General features: G+C 37.8%; 1 protein-coding gene across 1 annotated transcript; it reads left to right on the top strand.

The window, feature by feature from the left end:
* Positions 1-499: 499 nt before the first annotated feature.
* Atpaf1 (ATP synthase mitochondrial F1 complex assembly factor 1) lies at positions 500-26,548 on the top strand. The gene is made up of 9 exons (XM_027937221.2): positions 500-961; positions 3,782-3,887; positions 7,256-7,306; positions 7,947-8,009; positions 11,290-11,340; positions 12,504-12,551; positions 15,816-15,911; positions 16,995-17,102; positions 24,125-26,548. The coding sequence occupies exons 1-9, from the start codon at positions 645-647 to the stop codon at positions 24,317-24,319; spliced, it is 1,035 nt and encodes a 344-aa protein (XP_027793022.2). The 5' UTR covers positions 500-644; the 3' UTR covers positions 24,320-26,548.
* The last annotated feature ends 859 nt before the right edge of the window (positions 26,549-27,407 follow it).

Here is a 27,407-nt window from a genome sequence, read left to right as displayed (position 1 = left end):
CTGGGTTGAGGAAGAATGCATTCCAGGATCCAAAAAGAGCCTAAAGACTTTTCAAAGTCAATTCCTGATGACTCTGGGAAGTAGTTCAGTTTGGCTGGCGCTGCAATTAGGAAACAAGGCTTTGGAAGCAGCTGTCATATTGAAAAGGTCATCTCTCGGGTAAAACTTGGAGAAGTTAATATTAGACCCTCAGCCTCAGTTTCCTCGTCTGTAAAATGAAAATAATGCCTGCCTCAAAGGATATGAATCAGATAAAGTTTACTACACCTAGAAGCCTTAGTAAAGAGAAGCAGCAGCTGTGAAGAGGATTGGAGAAACAACCTTTGAAGCTTGCTAAAGGAGTGCCAAGTGAATTTTAAAAGGAGCAAGCTCCGTGAGGACCCTAAGGCTCCACCAGCTCCCCAGAGGACGACTGGCGCGCAGAGACTGCTGGTCTCGAAAGGGAGGGCGTGAGTCCTGGTCGGCTCCCGGGAGGAGGCGGGCCGAGGCACACGCAGGGCGGACAGGCAGGGCTGGAGCGGCGAGCCCCCCGTCCCCAACTCTTTACCCTCTTCCCCGTTTCGCCTAGCGTATCTCCTGAACCCGGAACCTGGGGCGCGCGGAACCACCTTGGTGTAGCGCGAGCGCCGCAGACCCGGAGGACGATGGAGGGGACGCGCGGGCCGGGGGCCGACTCTCCTGAAGAGGAGGAGATGGGGTCGGCCATGGCGGCTATGGTGATGGCTGCTGGTGGCGCGGGCCCAGCTGTCCTGCAGGTGGCCGGGCTCTACCGAGGCCTGTGCACGGTGCGGAGCCGCGCCCTGAGCCTTGGGTTCGTTTCACCCTCACAGCTGCGCGCTTTCCCTATGCGCCTCGGCTCAGGCCGGCCTTCTGGGGGCGCGGAGGGCAGTGAGGTCGGGGCCGAGCTCGAGGCCAACCCCTTCTACGACCGCTACCGAGACAAGATTCAGCAGCTGCGCAGGTGCGCCCCGGCCGGCTAGCGAGGGGGGGGGGATGGGGGGTGCTGGTAATTGGCCGTGGCCGGAGATTCCGCGCGTGGTGGGCACTAGTGCAGTCCCCACTGTGAAGATAGTGTATCGAGGGTTGGAGAGACTAGAGCACTGGCCTAAGATCTCACAGCTATTTAGTTTCTGAAAAGCCCTGGCTCTTTCCACAGTTGTCTTTATTTTTAGTTGTCAGAACGCTAAGGGGGACTTTTTGACAACCCTGTGAGTCAGATGAGAGAGATCTATTTTCATTGTAGAAATGGGAAAATGAAGCCTTCCAGAGAAGGGACTTTTTTTGCTCAAGGTCACATATTGAGTCAGCAGAGGCCTGGCCCAAAGTTTGGATTCCCAGGCTCCTCATTTAGGGCCCTAAACTGCATGGGAAGGAGGTTATGGGAGGGAGAAGTGCCACAAAGACCAGTGTTGTCACAGTTGTTTCATCTGTCAAACTCTCTCATGTTAAGGAAACTGAAGACCAGAGAGAGGAAGAAACTTACCAAAGGCTACCCAGCTGGTTGGAATTTGACTGAATCCAGGGTTCCCAACACTTTTATAGGGAAGGACCTAGAGATTAGAAGGGATTTGGGAAGCTAAGGAGCACAGAAGAGCCTGAAGAATTTGAAAGAAAGAGCCAGCTGAAAGAGACCAAAGGTGGAAAGACTTAGGAGAGACTTTGGCAGAGTAGTTTCCAACTCAGTCCATCTTGTTATGGCAGCCAAGCCAGGAAGCCTGCCTGGATCCCAGCTACCTGCATTTCACCACCTGCCTGCATAGGAAATAGGCAAACAATAGAAAAAGAAATTTTATGTAGTTTGTTTAAACCAGGGAAAAGTAGCTAGATTGCTTTCCACTGGTTCCACAGAAGCAGTTGCATTTGTAGAAACAAAAGCCTGGTGGTATAATATGTAGATTAATCTGTGCTTAGCCAGAGTATATGTCAGTCTTCCTTAGCCTCTGCCCTCAAGCATGAGGAGATTCAGGATGCAGAAAAGCAATGATCAGGAAGTTGCTTTTAATTTCAAAGGGGGTCTGTTTCGATCTCACTGCTATTATCTTGATCTTTCTCGATTTTTGAAACAACAATGGAATAAATGAATGGAGTGATTTTGCCCTCTGCATTTAGATATTTTCAAGTATTTGTCATTTCAGAAACTTTTCCCTGACCTACATTCCTTTCCAATTTTTTCTTTTATCCCTTAATGCACAAGCATCTGAAGAGTTGTCCACTCACATTCAGATGATACAAGCCTAACATCTCCCATTCATTCTTTTTTTTTTAAGTTTGTTTTTTTTGTTGTCGATGGACCTTTGTTTTATTCATTTATATGTGATGCTAAGAATTGAACCCAGTGCCTCACTCATGCTAGGCAAGCACTCTGACACTGAGCTACAACCCCAGCCCACAGCTCCCACTCATTCTGAACTCATGAACAAATAATGGTTTTGCTCTCCTTCCCTACCAGATCATTCCATCAACATTTACACAGACTGTTATTTCCTGAAGAGTAAGCTTTCCAAGGTGCCACACTGACTTCACACCCTAATATCTGTTGTTCTCTTTAGCCTTATTTATTACCTAAAATTCCTTTGAGTACTATGGTCTAGCACTCATGCATACAATTGGAAGAGAGAAATGAGAAATTCCAGATAAGGGGGAGACTAACATAATCAAAAGTATAGAGCATGAAACCACCTCAGTCATTCAGGGATATTTGAACAAATTTTCATGACAATACCTGTAGCATTCTTATATACTTATTTACATGTCTGTCTCCCCCACTGGATAGTAAGCTCCTTCAGGTAGGGACTCTGTCTTATTTATTTCTCTATCCCTAAGGCCCAGGATGCCTCTCCTCTCTATGGGCTTACCATGACCCAGGTGTCTGTGGCCATTAGTAGGACTGACACAGTCCTTCCAGAGGTAAGGAAGAAGATCTGCCTATCTACATGTCAGTGAAGGGAGTGATATTTGATCTCACCTCCAGAAATGAATTTTATGGGAGAGGGGCTCCATATAATGCCTTGACTGGGAAGGTCTACCGGGGGGTAGCCAAGATGTCCCTGGTTCCTATAGATTTCACCCATAACACTACAGTCCTTACAATCAAGGAGCTAGAGAGTCCCTGGATAATATCTTTGTCAAATATCCCACCATCAGACCCACAGCCTGAAGAATTCTTAACAAGGATGGCAGCCCAAAACTAGACTTCAAGCCTGAAGATCAGCCCCATTTTAACATAAAAGACAATTTCTCATATTCTATATGCAGGTTCTTTGGAAAACAGGTCAGGGAAACCCTCAGATGCTAAATCTTCTGCAAAATAGGATAGTTGAGTTCTTTGAGTTACCCAGATCTGAATAAAACTGATGTTTAACCTGAGGAGATATCAAAGAACTAAATATGTTCAATAAAAGCTTGGACACTACATAGATGTGCTATAGGATTCCTTCCTGCGGAGATGACCCAGTAAAATGACCTCAAAATACACTTTCCATCCTGAGGATTCTTTGTCACTAGAGTGTCAATATCTTAGAGACCAATCCCTGTATTTGCCTGGGAAGTAGCCTGCAGGAGAAAAAAAAAATGTTTTGCTAGCCCCTTAAGGATTAATAATAGTCACGTGGCTGGATTTGTTTTTCTACTTTCTTGACTTTCAGGCCTGTGCCCAGTCCAGACAAATACTTCAGCCTCTCTGAATTCCTGTGTCCTTTCTCTGTTGAGATGGAACACAATGCTTTATTATTTCAAAATCCAGAGCAACCCAGGTGGTTTATGTTGTTTTATCTTTGATCAGGTCTGACCCAGCTGCTTTTGAGTCTCGCTTAGAGAAGCGCGGTGAGTTTCGAAAGCAGCCAGTGGGGCATTCACGACAAGGTGATTTTATCAAGTGTATGGAGAAGGTAAGACCTGCCCCTTTTTATGCTATTGGCTTACCAGTACCCCTCCCTATACCCTACAACCCTTACCCTTGAAGTGGGCTCCTTGATGGGTTAACTAGATAATCTGAACATAGCCTCTCTCTACTCAGTCTTCAACCATATATGTTTAACCTGCTGTTTCAGGGCAACATAGTGTGGTCATGGTGGAGATACAGAGGGATGAAAAAGATAGCTCCCTGCTCCCAGCACGAGCAGGCTAATGGTGAAGGCAAGGTGTAAACAACACTGGACTGAAGGAATCAGGGAAAATTTCTCAGGGAAGGTAGGACTTGATCCAGGATAGGAAGAGTTTGGGTGTGTTAGTCAGCTTTTCATCTCTGATAAAACACCTGAGAAAATCAACATAAAGTAAAAAATGTTTAATTTGATTCGTGGTTTCAGAAGTTTCAGTCCATGGTCTGCTGGCTCCAATGCTTTGGGCCTGAGGTGAGGCAAAATATCATGATGGAAGGGTATAGGAGAGGAAATGGCAGAAAGAAAGGAGCTGGAAACAAGATATAGTCCCCAAGAGCATGCCCCCAAGGTCTCATCTTCTATAGTTTCCACCACTTTGCAATAATGCCATCAGATTATGAATCCATCAATGAATTAATCCATTGATAAGATCAGAGTCCTCATGATCCAATCACTTCCCCAAAGCCCCAACTCTGGACATTACTGCAGTGGGGACCAAGGCTTCAATACGTGAGCCTTTGAAAGACATTTCAGATCCAAACCATAAGGCTAGAGGATTTGAATTAAGCCAAGAGGAGAAAGGGGAACTTTGAAATAGAACGGGGATCATTAAACATTTTCTGTAAAAGACCCAATAGTAAATATTTTAGGCTTGGTAGGCCATATGGTCTCTGTTGCAACTACTCAGTTCTGCTATTATACTACAAAAGCAGACAGTAAGTAAATGAATGAGTGTGTGGTTATGTTCTAGTCGAATTTTATTTATAGGACTGGGGGTGTAACTCAGTAGTAGAGAGCACTTGCCTAGCATGCATAAGACCTATATTCAATTCCCAGTGCCCCCCACCCCACCAAAAAACAAAAATTATTTACTAAAACAGTTGGCAAGCTGGATTTAGATTGCTGATGTCCAACTATTGCCCATTCATACTCCACTCCCACCCCTTGTTAAGGAACTAGGTTAAATAGAGGAAGACTTTTGAAAGTAAAGGATTTTAGGAAATAGTGAAGTATTTTGCCCAAGGTCAGTCCAGCAAGAGCTGTGTATCCAAAGGATGCCCCTAGCCTTGAGCAGAGAGAAATGTAAAGACTAAAGAAATAGGTTAGTCATTAACCTCCAAGTGAGGATTGGGTTTTGGAAGTGGAGATAGACAACTTACTTGGTAAGAGGATGGGCTCTGGAGCCAGATTTCAGGAACTGAATCTTAGCTCTTCTACCTACTATTTGGGTGACTCTCCAAGCAACTTATACAAGTTCTCCATGTCTCAGTTTGCTTCTCTGTGATAAAGGAATAATAACAGTACCTACCTTACAGAGTTGTGAGATATTATGCAAAACTTTTTAGCATAGTCCCTAGCACACAGTAAGTACTTAATATGTAATCACATAAGAAGTATTTAGTACATATTAGCCATTATTATCCTTAAACAAGGAATCAAAGCTGGCTGGAAAATATGAGGAAAGCTGTATATAGGAAAATTAATCTAATGCAGTATTTTTCAACCTCTTTGACCATGACCTATAGTAAGAAATATATTTCCTGTAATAAATGTTTATAGTAGCAAGATTACCAGTCAGAAGCTCTTGGAAATATTACTGTATTGCAAACTTTCAATGTTATATAGGAAACCTCTTTGCACCTTTTTTTGTAAGCATACTTAAAAATTAACTATATAATGATAAGATACAGAATAAGTACTTAATTTTAATTATTGCAACTATTAGGTAAATATTCACTTACTATATATCTTCCTTATCTAGCTAGACAAAGGAAGGCTGATGGTAACCATATAATCAATTAGTATGACAAACAAATTCTTCCCCAGACTCAAAGTATCCATCTCAGGGAAAATGGGTGTTTTGTTTGTTTTGTTTTCATGGTATACCTGGGAATGAGTAGTAAGAACTACTCCTTTTTAGTATGCTTACATATGAAGAAGCAGCTACTTTAGGATGCCACTAATATATGACCAAAAGACAAGACTATATTTTTGTATAATGGATTTTTCTGCATCAGGTTTTTTAAAAAAAAAATATTTCTAGTTATAGATGGACACAATACCTTTATTTTATTTATTTACTTACTTATTTATTTTTATGTGGTACCAAGGATTGATCCCAGGGCCTCACATGTGCTAGGCAAATGCTCTACCACTGAGCCATAATCCTAGCTCCTATACCAGATTTCTCTCTCTTTTGTGGGTCCAGGTTCTATATATATAATTTTTGAAAGGTTTGGATTCATTAAATCATAGAGTGACAAAAGCTAGGTCTTATGCAGAAAAAGTATTTTTTAGCTTCAAAATCCTATGTATAGGCTGTACTCCTTACCTTTGAAAGTCATAGTCTTAAACTTAGAGACTGAATAGAAGATTCAGAACTATCAGCCATCCACCAGCATTCCTATATCAACAACAACTCGAACTAGGATTTCTAGTGTATAGCTTCTGTCAAAGCTAGTAAGCCAGGAGATAAAATAATCACTTTCAGTTGTTTTTTGCCTTTTTGAGAGGGAGTCTAATTTAATGGAAAGACCGTTGAGACTGAGTACTCAACTTGCCTATCATGTATGAGGCCCCCAGGTTCAATTCCTACTACTAAAAAAAAGAAGGGAGAACTTGGGATATAGCTCAGTTGGTAGAGTGCCTGCTTCACATGCACAAGGCCCTGGGTTCAATCCCCAGCACCATGAAAAAGAAAAAGACTGAGTACTCAGAAAGACTCTAGTCTACAAAGGACACCTGCCATCGGAAATGAGAAGCAGTCTTAAAAAAATATCTTTATATTTTCATCTTTTCTGCAGCTCAATGTGAAACAGTTGAAAGAGCCAATCACAGAAAACCCGAGCAGACCAAATTCTGCAAAGGAATCCCTCATATTCATAGTGGCAAGTATAGAATGAACTCTCAGTACTAGCTGATAATGGTTACTGACAAATCTTTTCTCATCTCTGCATCTCAAAGTCTTAGTCAGGGACAAGTTGTTTCATGAACAGGAACTCTTAGAGTAATGTGTACAGTTGTTATAAAGAGTGGAAAGAAGTGAGTTCTTAAGTGCAAAATTATTTAATGAGCTTGTGCACTTCAGCTAAATGGATTTCCTTTTTCCTATGAATAAAGCATAGATTGATATCCTGTCTCATCATGTATTTCAGACAGATACCTTGGGGAAACAGTCTATAAGCAGAGGATTCACTAAGGACAAGGTAGGTTTCTAATTAAATATAAAGATCCAAATCTAAAGTCATAGGAGACATTTTATATCAAGAGGCTAAAAAATTGAACATATTTACTGTGGTTAAGTGATTTTGTATAAGATGATTTTTCACCTAGAGATGAGAAATATTTCTATGAATTTTTGTATCCTTGACCCTAGTTCAAGTATAGGTTCTGGAGAAAATTTGAAGGAAACATAGTAACATCCTTCCTTTCTTTAGGAAGTAGTTTTAATAATCAAATAAAAACATATTTAGTCTGTCACTTAATTTGCACATAAGGAACCATCTCTGGTAAAAGAGCAGTTACATTAAAAATAACAGCCACCTTTCTCCTTTTAACAGCTGCAAAGTTCTATAGAACTCATTGGTGAGAGTGAAGCATGAACATGGTGACCTAATAGATAGCCCCCAGGAAAAGAACTATGAAAAACTGTGTGGGCTGGGGACTCACTGTCTCTGAGCATATATAGATTTTCATATACTTTTTCTATACTTACTGAAGCTCTGTTTCGATGTGCCAATAGGTTGTTTCCTACAAGAATTCCTACAGAATCAAGCTGTGGGGAGGGGGGTTTATTATTATTGTTTTTATTGTAGGAGTTAATTGCTTTTTATTTTCTCTTTCAAGACTCTCAGTTCAATCTTAAACATTGAGATGGTGAAAGACAAAACTGCAGAAGAAATAAAACAGGTAATGAATGAAAATGAATTGGCATACTCCATGAAAATGTGTTCTGTGAACCAAATCTGAGAGTAGAAAGAGCATACATTTTCTGATACCTCTTTTTAGTCAAAATGAAAAAGTAGTTATATGAGGCAAAAGTGATGAATTACATGAACAGTGGCATAAACTTGTCTTTCTTGGTCTTGCTCTCATATAACTAACCAACTTGTATTTTCCCTTTTTCATTCCTGTTGCCTACATCTAATTTAAAACCAAAAATACCCTATACCTGGATTACTATATTATCTTTCCAGTAGGTTTCCTGTTCCCATTTCTCCCCCCTCTACATATCATATTCTCACCAGCTGAGTCCTGCTTGCCTTATAGGGAAGCATAGCATACTGGTTAAAACATAGATTGCCAGTTTTAAGTCCTAGCTTGACCACCTCCTAATTGTCTGACATGGACAAGTTAGTTACCTTTTTGAGTCTTAGTTTCTCTATTTTAAAGTAGAGATAACAGTACATACATTCAAAGAGTTGAGAATTAAATGAATTAATATTTATAAAGTACTTAGAACAATGCCTAGTACTGAGTAAGGGCTATAGTTCTTAAATGAATAAAAATATTATGTTGGGAACCTGCTTACAGATGTTAAGTAACTTCTCATTTCTTTTTGTTTCTTTCTTTTTTCTTTTTTTTTTTTTGACATTCATAATCTTCCATGATTCCAGAACCTTCTGCAAGAAACTTCTTGAACTCCTTCCTTCAAACACTCCTCATCTATCCTGCCTATTTGGTCATTGTATATGCCTTGATTTTCATTGCCAGTTACCTTTTTATGTCTGGTTCTTTTCTAATGAGACTATAGAAAAAGCTATTTTTTGGCATTTCTTGAATTTCATTTTAGGTATATGTACTATTTATCAAAATAATAATAGAAGTAACATATCTGTCAGGTATTATCCCTAGTGCTTCATATGCATTATTTAATTAAATTTTTATGACCACTCTGTGAAGAAGGTGTTGTCAGTCTCAATTTATAGTTGAGGGAGCTGGAACTCAAATCCATGTCTGTTTGACTTTGCGTCATATTCACTTAGAGTTGTAATGCATTTCCTTTGGATGTTATATCATTTATTTTACCAAGCATTTACCAAGGAGTGCAAGTGGAACATGGGATTGGAGCTGGAATCTACATCCATGTCCTCCTGACTCCAGATCCTGTACCAAACAAAATTTCCTATTCTCAATAAGTTTAGTGGAGGGACAAACATAAAAACAAATAAAACCAGCACAAGATTCAGTTTCTGTTAATAGAGACGTATGCAAAGTCTCAGGGGGACATCAGGCTATGACTTTGGGAAGGAGTGCCAGTGGAACTTGGGCACCATACATGTCACTTCGGAGCAAGAAAACCAGGTCTAGGAGGCCTGATCATAGAGTTATCATTTAGACCTATAAATGTAAATACAAATTTGTGTTCATTGAAATAATTTTTGAGTAGTGAAGGCCAGCCAAGTTAGGAAATATCTATTAGTTTAATAAATTTCAGTGTTCATTCATAAACTTTGCTAATATCATAAATTAAATCAAAATGATCAGAATATGCTATCCTTAAATTAAGAAGTCTGGCCTGGGGATATAGCTCAGTTGGTAGAGTGCTTGCCTTACATGCACAAAGCCCTGGGTTCAATCCCAAGCACCAAAAAAAAAAAAAGAGAGAGAGAGAGAGAGAAAGAAGAAAGAAAAGGCAATGTTAGGCTGCATTAGTTGAGTGGTTTGCTTAGGTTCTAGGAAGTAGTGGGGTTTTTTGTGCTCTATATTTTGGTAAGCTAGATCACACTTTGATTAGTATCTTCAGTTGGGACTTGTGTGTGTGTATGTGTTTGTGTGTGTTTATGTGGTGCCAGGGATCAAACCCAGGGCCTTGCACATGCTAGGTAAGTACTTTACCACTGAGCCATCGTTCTGGGGCCATATATTTTATGGGAATATTGACAGAGCAGAGCAATTTTAGGAAAGGATGACCCATTCTTCAACATGTGCTCACTCAGAGGTCTCCTTGGTTCTGATGCCTTTCTTGACTTCTGTGCCCTGGTTAATGTTGTCATTTTGTGTATAGAATGTGTCTGTTATCTCCTCCTGCCTTATTTCATTTCATCTGATTGAAATGACCAAGTGAGACTACGTGGAAAAACGTAGTTGTTCTCAGCTTCAGAGAACAGGAAAGATTGGGGGGTCAGAGATAGAGAGGAAGGCTTTTCCAGTGAGAGCCAATAACATAAAAAATGGAAAACAATAAAAATAATAGTAATGAAAAATATAAACACAGAGCATGTATGTGATATAGAGGGGATTAAAAAAAAACAAGAGACAGTATTGCATATATATTATATCTATTTATATTATAACAGAAAAAATATTCTTAAGATATGCTAGAAACATATATCAAAAATAACAATAGTGATTCTTTTCTGGTAGTAAGACTATGGGCATATTTTTCTTTTCCTTATTTTCTAATTTTGTAATTTCATTATATAAATTTGTATTCCCTACACTTTGGTATTTGCATCATGAGAGTCAGCTTCTGTCTTATCTATACCAAAGTCACCTAGAAAATTTGATCTCTTCCTTATATGAAAGACTTTCAGGAAGTAGGAAGCTGCCTATAACATGGCAAAATTAGCTAATAAAGGCTAGCATTACTTTTAGTGTTTACTTTGTGCCAAGCACAAACCTGTATTAGTTCAGCTAGTCTTCACAACAATCCTGTGAGGTTGATATTATTGCTATTTTATTGATGTTATTTAGGGAGTTTCAGTGATTTACCCAAGGTAGCACAGCTAGTAAATGATTGGAACTGGAATCTACATCCATGTCCTCCTGACTCCAGATCCTGTACTCTGAATGACTGATGTTCTGGCTATCAGTAACAGGCCCACAGTTGTCTGGAGAGATGAGGATTTGGGGAGGAAAGAAAGAAGATACCAAAAAAAAAAAAAAAAAAAAGGATCTCAAAAGAGGATCACAAGGCACATCTTGAAAGGAGTGATTTCAAAGGTCATAGAATCTATTTCTCTGGCAGAATTTGTTAGTAAGAATTAGAATTTAATCATTTAGAGGAGTGTGTGGCATTAAATCATCTTTGTAATTATATATTAGTTATAAAAGCACTATAGTGGGTTTTTCCTCTTTGCTATCAAGTAGAATATTATTCTGAGCAAATGAAAATTATCACCATTTCTTGGCATAGGTTGAAAAGATTACCCACATATCACAAATTTACCCCTTTTTTTCTATACAGATTTGGCAGCAGTATTTTGCAGCAAAAGATACAGTCTATGCAGTTATTCCTGTAAGTAGTTTGGACGGGAAATGAAAGTGTTACAGTATGAAGGTCAGTGCTCTAACCTTAGCCGGCAGTTGCCTTAACTTTTCTTGTGTTTATAGCCTCTTGAGAACTTGGATTTTACAGCTCTGAGGGTTTTTATTATGCCTTAAGCGCCAAAGATTGGAAGCTCCATATGGTATATTTATGGCTTTTGTTTTCCCTCTTTCTGGTTTAGAAATGTCTCTGAGTTAAGTCTCTGACAAGGGAGCATGGTATAAGTTCATGTTGCTGAGTAATTTCCAGATGTCTTTTATTTCTTTTTGATGTTTTCAACCCGGCTGTTGGAATTTAAGACATAGCCTCTAGTATAGCTTTCTTCACTTCTTATCTATAAATAACATACCCAAGCTGACTTGGAGCTTCCTCCTAGTCTTTCTGTGGCGTTTTCCCTTAGCAAATAGCATTTTCTTGGTTTTTTCGCTCTTGAAATTTCTGTCTTAGAGATTGTCACTGGCTTGACCATTAAGGTCTGTGACTGGAAAGGGATGCTGTTGGCTTCTCTAGTTTAATGCCCTTCTGCTGACAGGAAAACATTTTAAATACTGGGTTATCAACTTGTTCTTCAATGTTCTTTTTCTTCTCTGAAGAGGAAGTGGCTTAGATTAAGCTTAATTATATCACGCATAAAATATATACTTGCTTACACGAATAAATGTAAGAATAAGGAAGAAAACAGATAGAAGGATAAAGCCAGACCTTTTGGTTGTTATGTATGAGGGTATCACTATCAGTTTTTGCTTTGTTCTATTTTTTAGCCTCATATACATATATAGCTATACCCTTCATGAGTTCAACAGTCAAAACAATCTGTACTTTTCATTATATTTTAGATTTCTTATACCAAGTTAGTGTTTGAGCAAACCTTCTCAGCTCTCCCTTGGACTGACTTAGTGAGTTCCCTGGAGAGTTGAAGCATTATTTTCACTCTTAATTCTGATAATGAACAGCAAAGCACACATCTGACTTCTCTTGTCTTTCTGTTACAAGAGTGATTTATAAATTATGAAACTTAAAAGATTGTTTTAGTTGTTGATAGTTCTAGAATCCAATCTTGGTGAATTTAATTGTGACTGTGGTCTTTTGTGTTTCCCTGTTTGTGAACTAATTTACTCTTTTCTGACTTACAGAAAGAGAAGTTTGATTTGATCTGGAACCGGGCGCAGTCCTGTCCAACAGTAAGTTTTTGGTGACCACGTAAGGATTGCTTAGCAGTACTGCCAAGAAAGGTGTTTTCCAACCCATTCCATCATATTCCATACTCTCACTTGTTATGGTGTACTGTTTATTTAACAAAGATGCCCACATATTAATTGTACTGATAAGTGATATTTATAGCCTTACAAAATAATGTGGGTTTTACCCAATAAGCCATGGGTTTTTTAGCTCTCTGCCACATATCAGGCCTTTCTGATGTTGGTCTTCATCTATTAGGGTAAGTGCAAGGTACCTGAGACCTTGATCTTTGCAACCTCTCTCAAGTTCCTAATTTACTGGCAATTTTCTTTGTAGTTTTGGCCATGCTATTCTGGTAATATGTGCCTATTTTTGAGGTTGTTGCTAAAATAATGAGCTTTCAGAAGGTTCCAGGGAAAGAGAATGGGTAGCTGACTTTACAGCTGGGCTACTATTGGTAATAATTTCTAGGATTTTTCAATTTTTTTTTCCAAACATTGCTGACAAAAAATAAAGAATTATTTAAAGCTGGAGATATAGCTCAGTTGGTAGAGTGCTTGCCTTAATCCCCAGCACCACACATACACACAAAAAAAATCTAAGTAAAAGGAGAGATATGTCATGTTCTTGGATTGGATGACTCAATATTGTTAAGATGTCAGTTCTCTCCAAATTGATCTCTAGGTTTATACAATTCCAGTCAAAATCTCAATAGGCTTTGGTATAGTACTAAAAACAGTATAGAGCTGGGCATAGTGGCACATGCTTATAATCTCAGTGACTTGGGAGGCTGAGGCAAAATAATTGCAAGTTTGAGACTAGCCTGAACAACTTAGCGAGGCCCTAAGCAACTTAGAACCTGTCTCGAAATAAAAAATTAAAAAGGGCTGGGGATGTGGCTCTGGTAAAACACCACTGGGTTTAATCCTCAGTACCAAAAAAATTGTAGTATTAGCATAAATAGACATAGAAATCAGTGGAACAGGATAGAGTCCAGAAATAGACCAATCTATTTCAGGTTAGTTGTTTTTCAAGAAAAATGCCAGAATAATTAAATAGGAAAAGGATAATGGTTTCAACAAAGGTGCTAAAATGATTGGATAGCCATATGAAAAGAAAATGAACCTCTACTCTTATCTCATACTACATAAAAGTTGATTCAAAATAGGTTGTAGACATAAATAAAAACTAATGGAAGAAAAAATAAAAGAGGAAGTCATAGGTTTAGTTGAGCAAAGATTTCTTAATTATGCCATGAAAAGCACAAACTACAAAAGAAAACAAATCATTAGATTAGGTTTCATCAAAAGTAAAATATTTGTACACTTGTACACTTATATTCTTAACAGCACTTATCAAAATAATAAAATGGTGGAAGCAACCCAAGTTATGTTAAAAACTCTTATTACAATAATAAAGAGGACAGACAATGCAATTAAAAAAATGGACAAGAGATTTGAATAGATGTTTTACCTAAGGAGTGAAGTGACAGATAAGCAGCTGAAAAGATGCTTATTAGTTCTCATTGAATTCTCATTAGTTATTATGAGAATGCAAATTAAAACCTTAATAAGATACCACTAGAATAATTGAAATTAAAAAGACTGATGATGCCAAGTGTTGGTGAAGATATGGAACAACTGGAACTCTCATATACTGCTATTGATTGTATAAAATGGTACAACCATGTTAGAAAATAATTTCTTTAAGTGTAAGCCCACACCTACCATATTAACTAGACATTCTATTCCTAGATATTTTTCCAAAAAAACTAAAAGCAGTCATATACTGACCTATTCATGAATGTTCAAATAGCTCAGTTCATAATAACTAAATAATAGAAATAATCCAAATGTGAGTCACAAGTGCATAGAAATTATGAGGGGGGAGAGAGAAAAAACATACATCTGCACCTATACACACAATAATCTTCAGCAATAAAAATGAATGAATACATAGAACAGCATGGATAGATCACAAAACAATAATGCTGAGTGAAAGAAGCCAACCTTCCCTGATAAAGGACATATTCCATGCTACCATTTATACAAATTCTAAAATATAGACTGATCTAAAGTCACAGAAAGCAAATCAGTGATTGCATAGGGACAGTAGGGGACGGGGAGGTATGAATTACAAAAGGATACAGAAAAACTTTTAGAGACCATAGATATGTTCATTAAGTTGATTATAGTAATGGTTTCACAGTATGCAAGTAATAGAACAAATCAAATTTTAATACAAATATTAAATGTATAATATGTACTTCAAATGTATATAATTTATTATACTTCAAATATGCCTAAATAAAACTCCATAAGCTTATTTCCCCCTAATAAAGAATATCAAATAGCCACCAAGGTTGTCTCAGATATTTAATAGTAATGAATCAGAGCCTGAGTAGTTGCCAGTAAGAAAACAACTCTGTGACTAGTATCTATTGGACTTTATTTTATTCTGGCACCATTCTCTACTGCTCATCTTCAATTCTAAGCATCCTGGGCATAAAACTAATAATTTCTTGGTATTTAATCTAAAGTCATGTGCCAGTATTATTAAATGATTTTATAGCAATTCGAACAAGTTATTTCAATACCATTAGTAAACTTAGAAATTGAAAAAGACCCAAATGTTCATTAAGAAAAAAATAGATGAATAAATCGTGAAAAATGTTTGTAGTAGAATTGCATACAATAGTGAAAAATTAAAGGATTATATTTATCAACATATATTAGTCTCAGAAGCCTAATATGAATTCAAGAAAGGAAGTTATGGGTTGTGGCTCAGTGGTACAGCACTTGCCTAGCATGTGTGAGGCACTGGGTTCAATTCTCAGTATCACATATAAATAAATTAATAAAATAAAGGTCCATCAGTGTCTTATAAAAAAAAAAGCAAGTTATAAGAGGATATATACAGTTTGATAAGATTTAAAGTTTTTGAATGCTCAAATAGTATATTTTGCTTATAGATTTACACATATGTATTAAAAATATAAAAACAGAAGGGAATGATAGATAGATACAGGACTGAATGTAAACTCTAGAATGGGATTGGAATGGCATGCAAAGGGATCCTCAAATTATATCTCTAATGCTTTATTTCTTAAGTGGGCTGAAAAGTGTTATATTGTCATATGAATTTCATAATTCTAAAATGTTTTAAAAAACAAGTATTGATAAAAATGGGGTAATAGATGCAAGTGGATGGACCTAGAGCAAATGGCTTCTTTTATTTAATTGTCTCCTTGTGTATTTTTTTCCCAGTTTCTGTGTGCACTACCAAGAAGGGAAGGTTATGAGTTCTTTGTAGGACAGTGGACAGGTACTGAACTCCACTTCACTGCACTTATAAATATTCAGGTAGGTGGCTTGTGCCCTACCAAGCAAAAGGGTAGGAAGAAAGGCCTGCTCGTTGTTAGGACTAGAAGCCCTTTCTGAGGTTTGGGGCACAGAATATTTATTAACTCCCAGCATTATTTGTTATAGCACTGCTGAACTATCATACTTTGAATGTTGGGCTATTTTTCTAGGCTCCACTTAATGTCAAGAAATTAGAGAAAAGACCTTAGATTACTTTTTCTTACTATATCTGGCTCTCTTTTGTCTCTTCCCCAGACCTCAATAGCTCTTACTGCATGTGCCCCACTTAACAAATATGGCTAAGTTAGGATGTTATCTTTTTAATCCAAGCTATAAGCCCACTGAGGAAGGTTCTGTGTCTTTTGTATTTTGTATTAACCAAGTCAGCACCTTCTGAGGTGCTAGATTAATATTTTCCATTTAATGAATGTCATTTTGTTTGCTTCCTTTTTTTGTTTATTCCCGAACATTAGATTTAAAAAGTTAGATTCAAAGCATTTGAATCTTTTAAACAAAAGTCGATATTTTGCTGAGCAAGGTAGCTCACAGATGCTTCCTCGTGAAATTATGATGTTCTCATACTTTTTCCCTCCTCCCTTCCCTAACCAGATTATATTTTAAAACTGTACACTACAAATCTGGACTATATCTCTAGCTTTTGTTGCAGCTTACTCCATCTTCAGAGCCAGCCAAGGAGAGTAGATTTTAGCTATGAAATGAACTAGTCCATAAAAGTGAGAATTACACAGGCATATTGCTTTCTTTAGAACTTGATTTGGTAGCTGCTTGTGCCATTTTGGTTTTAAATGTATAGTCACAATGAAGGATTCACTGCCTTCTATAAACATTTTCTGGGAAAAAAGCCAAATCTTTTCCAATTGAAGACACAAATAACATCCTGCAAACTGTCAGTTTCACTGTGCCTTTGTAAGTCTGACCTTGCCCCCACATACCAGTCCTCCAACTCACTAGCCACCCAAGGGGCTTTTAAGAACCAGAATTTCCTCCAGACTCTCTATTGCTTTGAAATTGCAGTTTGTTGTGGTGGTACCTTATTGAGCTTGATAAGTATTCTTCTTGCAGACCCGGGGGGACACTGCAGCCAGCCAACTGATTTTATATCACTACCCTGAACTTAAGGAAGAAAAGGGCCTAGTACTGATGACAGCAGAAATGGATTCCACTTTTCTGGTAAGAATCAACATTTACCTCTTTGAATTTACTTAGTGGTTCTGAAGGTGTTACTCTTCTGTGAAAGTTCATGAGAGGTAAAATTCTAGAGACCTAAAGGTAATAGGTACAGATAATGTGGAACTATGGATTATACAACTCCCCACAGAAAACACTCTTAGTATTTCCCTAATTTGTTTCTTATTTACAAAGTTGAAAATAATTTGATCTTGCTCACACTTTTGCTATTTGAAGCTACAACACATCCTCAATCATCTTTTCACAACTCTGAAATCCATAGGCTCTGAAAATAATTTTCCTTTTTTTAAAATATTTATTTTTTAGTGATAGGTGGACACAATATCTTTATTTTATTTTTATGTGGTGCTGAGGATTGAACCTGGTGCTTCACGCATGGTAGGCAAGTGCTCTACCTCTAAGCCACAGCCCCAGCCCCTGAAAATCATTTCCTAATACTCATTTGGTCACAAACCTTACTTGACCTTCCCAGCAGCTTGGGACACTGAGGCAGGAGGGTTGTGAGTTCAAAGCCAGCCTCAGCAACTTAGTGAGGCCCTAAGCAACGTAGCGAGACCTTGTCTCTAAATAAAATATAAATAAGGGCTGGGGATGTGGCTTGGTGGTTAAGTACTCCTTGGGTCAATCCCTGATACCAAAATAAACAAACTATACTCGGCTTAAATTCATTTGGGAGGTAAATGTTCATTTAAACTGAGATGAGGCCATTTATAGTCCTATTAGTCCCACTTGACATAGAATATTACATATTTTATTAGGGAAATACTAAGTGTATTTTCTGTGGGGAGTTGTATAATCCATATTTCCATATTATCTGTACCTATTACCTTTATAAAATAATTCTGAATCCAAGACAAATCTGACCGTAAGAATTTCAGGTAAGAGATATGGTGGACAAATAAATGGCTTCCTAAGTGTAGAGAAGAGCTGAAAGTCTAGAATAGTTCTCTCTTTTATCTTCCTCTACACTTCTCACATATGTAACCTTCATTATATACATGATTTCCTTTTCCACTTGGAATCACCAGGATAGAGCACTGAGTACGTTCATGCTCACAGCTAGTAATGTCCATTGTGTTCTCACTGCACAATACAAGAAGTAGTTTTATGATTACTATACAACTTCTTTGTCTAGTTCTTGCTCATTTCAATCTCATTATCTGACAGAAATAGTTCAGGGTGTCCTCAATATAGTGACACTTTAGAGCCTCTTTACCCTGAGATTCTTCATTACAACATTCACTTATTTTCCCTGTCTCTCTTTCTCTTAGCAGATGCATAGTGAGAAGGACAGTGTTATTCAGCTAATATATCACAGTAGCATTAATTAATTCCCTGATTTTTATTCATAACACTGTCCAGTTCCATTTTTCCCATTCTTCCTTCCTCATAAATCTTCTGCACATCATACTCAACTGGAAGGCACCTAAAATCCTTTCTAGAAATGCAGATTTGCCATTAACTGAGATAGACAAGATTTCAGAAGTAATAGGTTTGGAAGAAAAATCAGGAGCTCACTTCTAGACATGTTGAATCTGAGATACCTATTAGATCTCCAAGTAGTAGGCAGTTAGATATATGAGTATGGTATTCAGGGGAGAGGTTCAGGCTACAGATACAAATATGGGATTGTCAACACACAAATTGTACTTAAAGCCACAAGACTGAATGAAATCACCAAAGAAATAAGTGAAGATAGAGAAGAAGTCTAACAACTTGAGTCCTGGAGAGATGAAGAAGTATTAGCAAAGAAGATTAAGAAGGAACAGTTGTGAGGCAGAAGGAAAATTAAGATGGTAGAATGCTATAAAAGCCAAGAGAAAAATGTTTCAAGCCATAGGGATTGCATAATTGGCCAAATCTCACTTGCTTATAGGACAAATGAGATGAGGACTGAGAATTTATTAGATTTAACAAATATGGAGATTTGGGGGAACATTTATGAGAGCAGTTTCAAAGGGATGGTATAATGATACAAGCATGATTGGAATAGATTTAAGAGAGGATGGGAAGAGAAATTAGAAAGAGAAAACATTAATAACTCTTAAGCGAAGGAAAGAGTGGAGCACTAGCTAGAGGAAGAGAAGTGGGAATGTATTTTGTTCTGAATATGGGATAAATAACATTTATATGCTAATGGAAAACATCCAATAGAGAGGGGAATATTGATAATACAAGGCAAAGAGGGAAAGAGTGATATTTTTGAGTGGACAAGTCTGAGAATGAGGGTTTGATTCTTGCCAGAAGCATATTAACAGAGAGAAGTCAGGGTATAAGGACACAGAGTTAAATGGATAGAGATAATAGTAGCTTATAGAAGTGCTTGCCCCATTGCTCAGAGAAAAGAAAGCCCATCACTGAGAGTAAGCATGGAAAAATAGATGTTAGACATTTGAGTCAAAAAGAGAAAGTATGAAATTGTCTAGGATTGATCAGCAAGTTACAGACTGTGGACTATATCCAACCCACAGGCTGTTTTCATAAGGCCCATGAGTTACTAATGTTTTCTACATCTTTAATTAGGTTAAAGAGAGAGAGAGAGAGAAATTTCATTATATGTGAAAAGCATATGAAATTCAAATTTTAACATCCATAAATAGAAGTTTTATTGCAACATAGCCACGTACATTCGTTTACATACTATCTTTGGCTGCTTTTGTTCTACAGCAGAATAGAATAGTTAAAGATTCTATGATGTACAGAGTCTAAAATATATACTATTCATGGAAGTGTTTGCCTGCCCATGGTATGACAGCATAATAAGAAGAGTGAATTTTTGTATAGGTAGGGCACAGAGAGAAAGTTGAATTTAACTAGGGGTATGGTTTGACCAAGTAGTATAATAAGTGATTGAGGGGTCAGGAAGTTAAAGATAGATGCAAAGGAATGATTATAATTATTGACCAAGGAATGAAAGCTGAGTAAAGGGGAAGTGAATAGATAAGGAAAGTTTGAAACAGTGAGAATTGTGGGGTTATAGATTGTTGGAGTTGGGAGTGAATTAGAAAGATAGGAAATAGTAGACAAAGTGCATATGTTTCACATTGAGATTTGGAGGGAATACAGTTACCTATAATGACAAAGTTTGATTTGACCATGGAAATGTGATAGAGTGTGCTATATTTTCTGGTCTTCAGTAAAAGCACAGCATCTGATTATATTTAAAGAGGATTCTAGAGGTCAGAGGAGGCCTTTTCTGCATTGTTCCTTTTTTCCATTGTTCCATACCACCTCACTCTGGTGGTCTCAAACTGCTACACAGTTCTTATCACCATGAAATTTGTTTCTTGACCTTATAATATTTGACAACATACCAGGAAACATTCATTGCCTTGTATAAATGACTATGAGGCTCCAGTATAGTACAGAACTAGATGCATTAGAATTTATTGTAAAGTTACATGATATAGAGAAGGGAAACCTAGAAATGTAATATGCATGTATGGTCCCATATATACTGGAACATGAAAAGTGCACCTTAGGTACAGCATTTCCAAGTATAGTAAAGCATTAATCTCAGATGAATAGAAATATGTAAAAACTAGAGGTTTCTTCTGAAGTGACCTTCATGCTAAAAAGTTAGTAATATATTTTAAAAACATAACCTTGTTTGACTCCACATCTGTATCATTAGATGATTTTATTGGAATGCAGTTGGTGCTATATAGGGTTCAGAAGTGGGGTCAGGGATGGGGCACTGTGCCTAGCCCAAAGTGAGAAAGCTTCCTAGAGGAGGGACAGGGAAAGGGAGGTGTTACCAACTGAGAAAATAACATAAGTAAATGTTAATATACATATATTATGTATGTATGTATGTATGTATGTATGTATATGTATCCCAAGCCATTTGGGATACATATACATACATAATATGTATATATTTATATATATATATTAAAAAAATACATATTTTTTAAGGAGGTTTGTAGGACTGTATTTAGAAGTTTGGCCTTATCCTAAAGGCATGAAAAGAGTTATTAAAGGGTTTAATATAGAATAACCGATGAAGAGTTAGGTTTTAAGACCACTAACCTTAATTATTTGCTTCCTAAACATTCTGCAGTTCTAGTTGGTCAGTGTGATCATTTAGAAGACATTTGGAATAGTCTGGGCCAGAGATAGTGCAGATCTGAACTAGAGCAGTACTAGTAAAGGTGGAAGAGAGAAAAAGACTGCAGAAATGGAGAGGGAAAAATATGGGCAGGACTTGGTACTTTGATTGTAAATATATATTGTGTTAGTCAGCCTTTTGTTGCTGTGATCAGAATACCTAACAAGGATAATTTAGAGGAGGAAAATTTTATTTTAGCTGACAGTTTCAGAGGATTCAGTCATGTTTAGCCAACTCCATTCCTTTGAGCCTGAAGTAAAGCAGAAGATCATGGCAGTTGGGAAGCAGAAAGAGAGAACAAGGAGCCAGGAACAAGATATAGTCCCCAGAGGCACAACCTTCAATGATCTGCTTCTTCCAGCCACACCCCACCTGACTACATTTACCACCTAGTAGTCCATTGAAATTATTAATCCACCAAATGGATTAATCCACTGATGAGCTTACATCTCTCATAATCCAATCTTTTCATAAAAGCCCTATCTCTGAACCTTACTGCATTGGGAACCAGACTTTCAAAACATGAATTTTTTTAGAAGGACAATTCCAGATCCAAATCATAACAGATACAAAAAAAATTGAAAGAGAAAAAAAATCAAGTCTGTTAATAATACCTTCTTATTGAGCATCACAAGGAGTTAGTATATTTATCTTTGTGGGTGTTGGAAAGGGAAGAAACCAATGTTTTATGTTGAAAATCAAGAGAATAAAAGGCTGAGTGAATAAGGAGTAAGGGATGCTTTCCATAACCCTCCAGGAGAGAAAGAGAGATGTCTACCTCTCTCCCTATAACCTACCTCCCTATACACCATTTAAACTTTTTTTTAAAGTGGTGGGAGGAACCCTTTATCCAAACAAAATCTTATGTAAAATCCCAGGAAATAACAGCTAAAACTGAGAGGAAGGGACCTGAGGCACCTCCACAGAATCCTTAAGATTCTACAGAATATTTTGGATAGCACTGTTCTAGAGTGAACACAGCTAAATTTGCCCCTGCCTTCACCATCCCACCTCAAATAAAAGATTGATATCAGAATTCCTACCACTCTGGGGCTCAGAAAATGGTAGTAACTGCCTCATGTGGCAGCGCATTTACTTTAGGGTTTGCATCTGATGCACGTTTGAATTTAAGAAAGGTAAATTGATGAAGTAAAGTTAGTGGCCTCTATCATAATCTTAATTATCAGAAACGTAGTGGAGTGAAATGTAGGGAAATGTATTGAAATGATATGGAAGGATTATTGCTATTAAGACATAAGAGATTATAGCTCTGTCTTGGATCACTCACCCTTGGGTATTATTCAGTTCTGCCACTGGCCAACTACATGACCTTGGCCTTGTCCCTGAACCCCATCTACTTTGGTTTCCTGGCCTATTAAATGAGAACTGGATGATCTCTGAGGCTCCTTCCAACTTTAAAATTCTATTAATTTTACATAGCTAGGTTTTTGGGAAAAGGATTTTGATTGAAGATCCAGTCTCAGAGATTAATGCCTAATGAGAAATTACCTAAAAGTCCCAGGGAGGGAATAGAGGTGAAGCACAGCCTACAGTATTTATAAACTCATCTTCATCATTCAGTAGCTAGACACATCACACTTTGAACAGTCAGTTTTTATGGGAATTTTCCAGTATCTTTTGGGGCTTGATTTTGGCCGTATGAACATCATGATGATAAATAAGTGCCTCTGGTGAACTAGAACTGCAGAATGTGTAGAAATAAAAGTCAGAATCATTTGAGGTAATTCTTTTGTGAGGTTTTGAGGGTGTGGCCCTTGCCCCACAGCCCCACAGTCCTGTGCTCACTGTGTCCCTGCTCTGCCTTTAGAGAAAATAACCTTTTCTTTTTCTGGGGTTTTGCTGGTAGATTGGTTATAAATGGCTACATAACAAATTACTTCAAAACTTAGTGGCTTAAAACAGCAAACCTTTATTGCCTCATAGTTCTTTAGGGCAGGAATTCAGGAGCAGCTTCGCAGGGTAATTCTGGCTCAAAGTCTCATGAGGTTGCTGTTAGGATGTTGGCTAGGACTGTAGTCATCAAAGGCAGATTGAACTTAAGGATTGATTCACTTCTGGCCCCACTCACATGGCTGTTGGCAGAAACCTTGTTCCTTACCACATTGGGTTCTCCATAGGGCTACTTGAATGTCCTTATGGTATAGTAGCTGGCTTTCCCAAGGGTGAGTGAACCAAGACAGAGCTATAATCTCTTATGTCTTAATAGCAATAATCCTTCCATATCATTTCATCTTAGTCTGTTTGTTAGCAGCAAGTCACTGAGTGCACCCTCCCTTAATGAAATGCTCCACCAAAGGGAGAAGTATCTTACAATTTGTGGACACATTTTATTTGAAACTATCACAACTAGCTTTCGCATTATTTTTCACACTGAGGTGGTATCAGTAACAGATTTTATTCAAGTATAAGTCTGGTTAGTCAAGAACTTAGTACTTACAAAGTAGTTCTCAGACCTGGGTAATCCTTGCTCTTTTTTTCCCTTGTAGATATATTTAACAGTTATTTAGAAATTGAATGTAGAAGGAAATTGTGAACATATGCATTAGTTTATTCAGCAAACATTCACCAGATGTCACTGTGTGCAGAAATATAAAACAAGTCCTGGTCTATATCTTTGAGGAATTTGTATTAGGCAAGACAGAAAGAGCGGGGAAAAGGACAAATATAATACAGTGTGATAAATACTTTTATAGTAATAAACATAGGACGATTTGGTTTTATGGAGTAGGAACACCTAACCAAGGCTTGGGAAATCAGAGTTAGAGCTTTCGGAAGCAATGATTCCTAAGAGCTCCCAACTACCACAAAACTCAGACTCAGAGTTCTGTGGCCCTGTACAAGGAGAGACCTTATAATTCTTTTTACCTTTCAGAATGTTGCTGAGGCACAGTGCATCGCCAACCAAGTCCAGCTCTTCTATGGCACTGATCGGAAAGAGACCTATGGTTTAGTGGAGACCTTTAACCTCAGACCAAATGAATTCAAATATATGTCTGTCATCGCTGAATTGGAGCAAAGTGGACTTGGAGCAGAACTGAAATGTACCCAGAACCAGGATAAGACTTAAGAGTTGTAAAGTTTGACCCTTCATAGAGCAGCTCAGCCCTGGATAATCTAGAGCCCACCCACCCCCTAATCTAATGAGGAGTCTATCTTGAGTTGCTCTATGTGCTTATTGCAAAACGGGATTGTGGAGATGAGCCCTAATACTTGATATTCAGGAACAGAGGTACCCAAATGTTCTGATAATTACCTCAGCACACTTGAGGTTTCCTTTTTAAGTATTTCTGGTCATAAAAAGAGACAGCCAGGAAGCTGCAGAATGGTTGACTTGATTTTACATAGTATTACACTGCAGTTGCTCATTTCTCCCAGTTATGCATCTTTGTGAACTTGTGCCATGATGATAAACTTGAAGATCTGTAGTTAGATATGGGCTTTATATACTTTTTCCATGTGCCAGTCAGCTGGCCAAAAGCACAACCCAAATATCCTGTTAGGCTCTAATATATGTTGTTATATATTCCCATCTAGATGCGCCCACCCCCCCAGAGTTTGCTTTAGTGTAGCTGGTTTGGGGTATCAGCAGATTTCAGGTACAACTGGATAAACAGATATAGTGCCTGTACATTGTTAAACCACAATTTGTGGTACCCATGCCTCTAACTCTTCCTATTAGAAGCTATGCATTTGAAAGGGGTGAATCAGTGCAGTGTAAATAAAACACTTTTTTAAGGAGGAGATCATTCCATATTTGCATGATTTTTTTTAACAACTAAGTATTACATGAAAAAATGGTTAGACACACATGTTCCCAGATTGTGAGAAATTGTAGCAATAATAAAATCTGGCTCACAGTCTGTTATACAAAATAGTGAAATCTAAGCTGTGTGCCGTCTGTCCATGGTATCAGTGCTGTGGGTTGATTTTATCGAAAATCATCTTGGAGCTGGGCATATGGCTAAGTGTTAGAGCACTTGCCTGGCATGAGTGAGGCCCTGGGTTTGATCTCTCAACACCAAAAAACTTCATCTTAGGACTCCGCAATTTCTTGAAACTCCAGAAATAACAAAGTTGTTCTTCAACACTGGGAACTCATGTGTTGTAGTATCATTGTTATGGCTCTAAGCTCAGTGATAGAAGAGAATGGTGGTTACACTCCATCCTTCTGAGCTCAAAGTACCTGGCACCTGCTGTATTATTGTTAATCACCTGTACCATGCCTTCCCTTTTCTTTATCTAATGTGCTCCAATTGTCTACTACCCCTGTGGAAGATCTGGGTGACACTGAATTATGGTGAGTAGACATTTAAGCTGTGTGCTTGCATGTGTGTGTATGTTTTTCATTATGGAAGACTTATTGGACCTGTCCAGAAGCTTTTTAAAAAGGATTGGATTTCCCATTATTTATTCGAGCTGAGTATTTTGTTGTGCTTCTAAGTCAGTGTGTAGAGAGTGTTTATTTTAACTTAAAGGAGTTGCTATCCTTTCTACATTTTCTCTAAATATTGAGCCATTTCCAGCAGACACCTGTAATCCCAGCTACTCAGGAGGTTGAGGCAGGAGGATGGTAATATTGAGCTAATCTTGAGCAATTTAGTAAGACCCTGACTCAATATAAAATATAAAAAGGGCTAGGGGTGTATCTCAGTGGTAGAGTACTTGCCCAGCTTGTGTAGGGCTCTGGGTTCAAGCCCAGTACCACAACAGAAAACAAAAATGTTGAGCTATTTGCAAACTCTGGACCAACCCTTGGTCCTGACAATTCATCTTTTGAGAAACTTGTCTGGTATCAGCCCTGCCACTTTCCTTCAGTGCCCTCCAATATTCTGAATACTTTGTATCCCAAGAATCTTTGAAGTCAGGTGGGATTTCATTCATGGGTATGTGGTTGTTTGCCTTTCCCTCTAGACAGACCCAATTAGTACATATTCTTCCTTACCCCATTCCCCCCACCCCCCAGTACCAGGCACTATATCACTGAGCTACATCCCCAGCTCCCTGATATACACACTTTTTTTTTTTTTTTTGGACAGCATCTCACTGAGTACCCAGGCTGGCCTCAAACTTGCAATTCTCCTTCCTCAGCTTCCCAAATCACTTGGATTATAGGCGTGCAACACCATACCCAGTACTATAGTGCATTTTTCATAACACCTCCACTAGAGGTGAGAAGATGATGAAAAAAAGAAGAAATGGCCATTTGTTTTATGGTTCCTCTCATCTTTGCCCTCAATCCCAACTTGCCAAAGAAGGATGTATCCATGGATAAATTATATTGAGTGTGAATAAACTACCATCTGGCTGTTCTTTATATTTATTTACCTAGAGAGATCTAACAAAGAACTAAAAGAAAATTGTAACATTTAATCAATAAATTTGTCCCCAGTGTCAGTATGGTGTTATAGAAAATTGGCAGACTTTAAGAGAATCTGGGTTCAAATGTCTGTTTGCTTTTCTCTTTACTTTATAATGTTGAATGAATTAAACTCTGTAATTCTTATTTTTTCATCTGCAAAAATAGGGATTATTATACCTACCTCATAGGATTATTCTAAGAATTGTTACCTTATATAGACTGTAATAGAACTTGATAAATGGCAACCCCTTCCTCCTTTCTTTCCCCTGCTCCTCATTAAAAACTAACATAACTTAGTATTTCAGATGTACAGATCATTCCTCATTCCAATTAAAGGACAAACCCTATGTCATGGTTCTCAAATGGATTCCTCAGAATATTTTAAAATACAGATACCCAGGCCCCTGACCTACTTAATCAGAATGTTGGGTGCTGGTAATCTGTATTTTAACAATATATTCCAGATACTTCTGATGTAAGTAATTACTGAGCCACATTTGACAACCATTATTTATTTTTCACAAAAATGTCCATTAGCTGGGTCTTGTCTTTCCTATAGACATTGACCATAGGATTTAAGTTTTTCTGCTCTTTGTCTTCCATTGTGGTCCCCTTTGCATGTTCTAGTTATATTATACTTATTTATTCTTGTGTCTTTTCCCCACTAGACTGTAAGCTCCTTGAGGGTCAGGATTTATCTCTGTTTCCAGCACCAAGAACATGACCTGGACCACAGAAGATAATCAGTTGTCTTTTGACTAAATAAATGACATAGATTTTAGCCAAAATGTTATTT

The sequence above is a fragment of the Marmota flaviventris genome, chromosome 10, assembly GCF_047511675.1.
Source record: "Marmota flaviventris isolate mMarFla1 chromosome 10, mMarFla1.hap1, whole genome shotgun sequence".
In the NCBI taxonomy this organism is placed as follows: domain Eukaryota; kingdom Metazoa; phylum Chordata; class Mammalia; order Rodentia; family Sciuridae; genus Marmota; species Marmota flaviventris.
This window is presented reverse-complemented; position numbering and strand designations above follow the sequence as displayed.

What these genes read in the sequence shown, in the direction of transcription:
- Atpaf1 (XM_027937221.2), top strand. Translation starts at nt 645, where the DNA reads ATGGAGGGGACGCGCGGGCCGGGGGCCGACTCTCCTGAAGAGGAGGAG. An exon ending in TTATCAAGTGTATGGAGAAG is followed by an intron (nt 3,888 to 7,255) that starts GTAAGACCTGCC and finishes CATGTATTTCAG; the next exon opens with ACAGATACCTTGGGGAAACA. An exon ending in GAGGATTCACTAAGGACAAG is followed by an intron (nt 7,307 to 7,946) that starts GTAGGTTTCTAA and finishes TTCTCTTTCAAG; the next exon opens with ACTCTCAGTTCAATCTTAAA.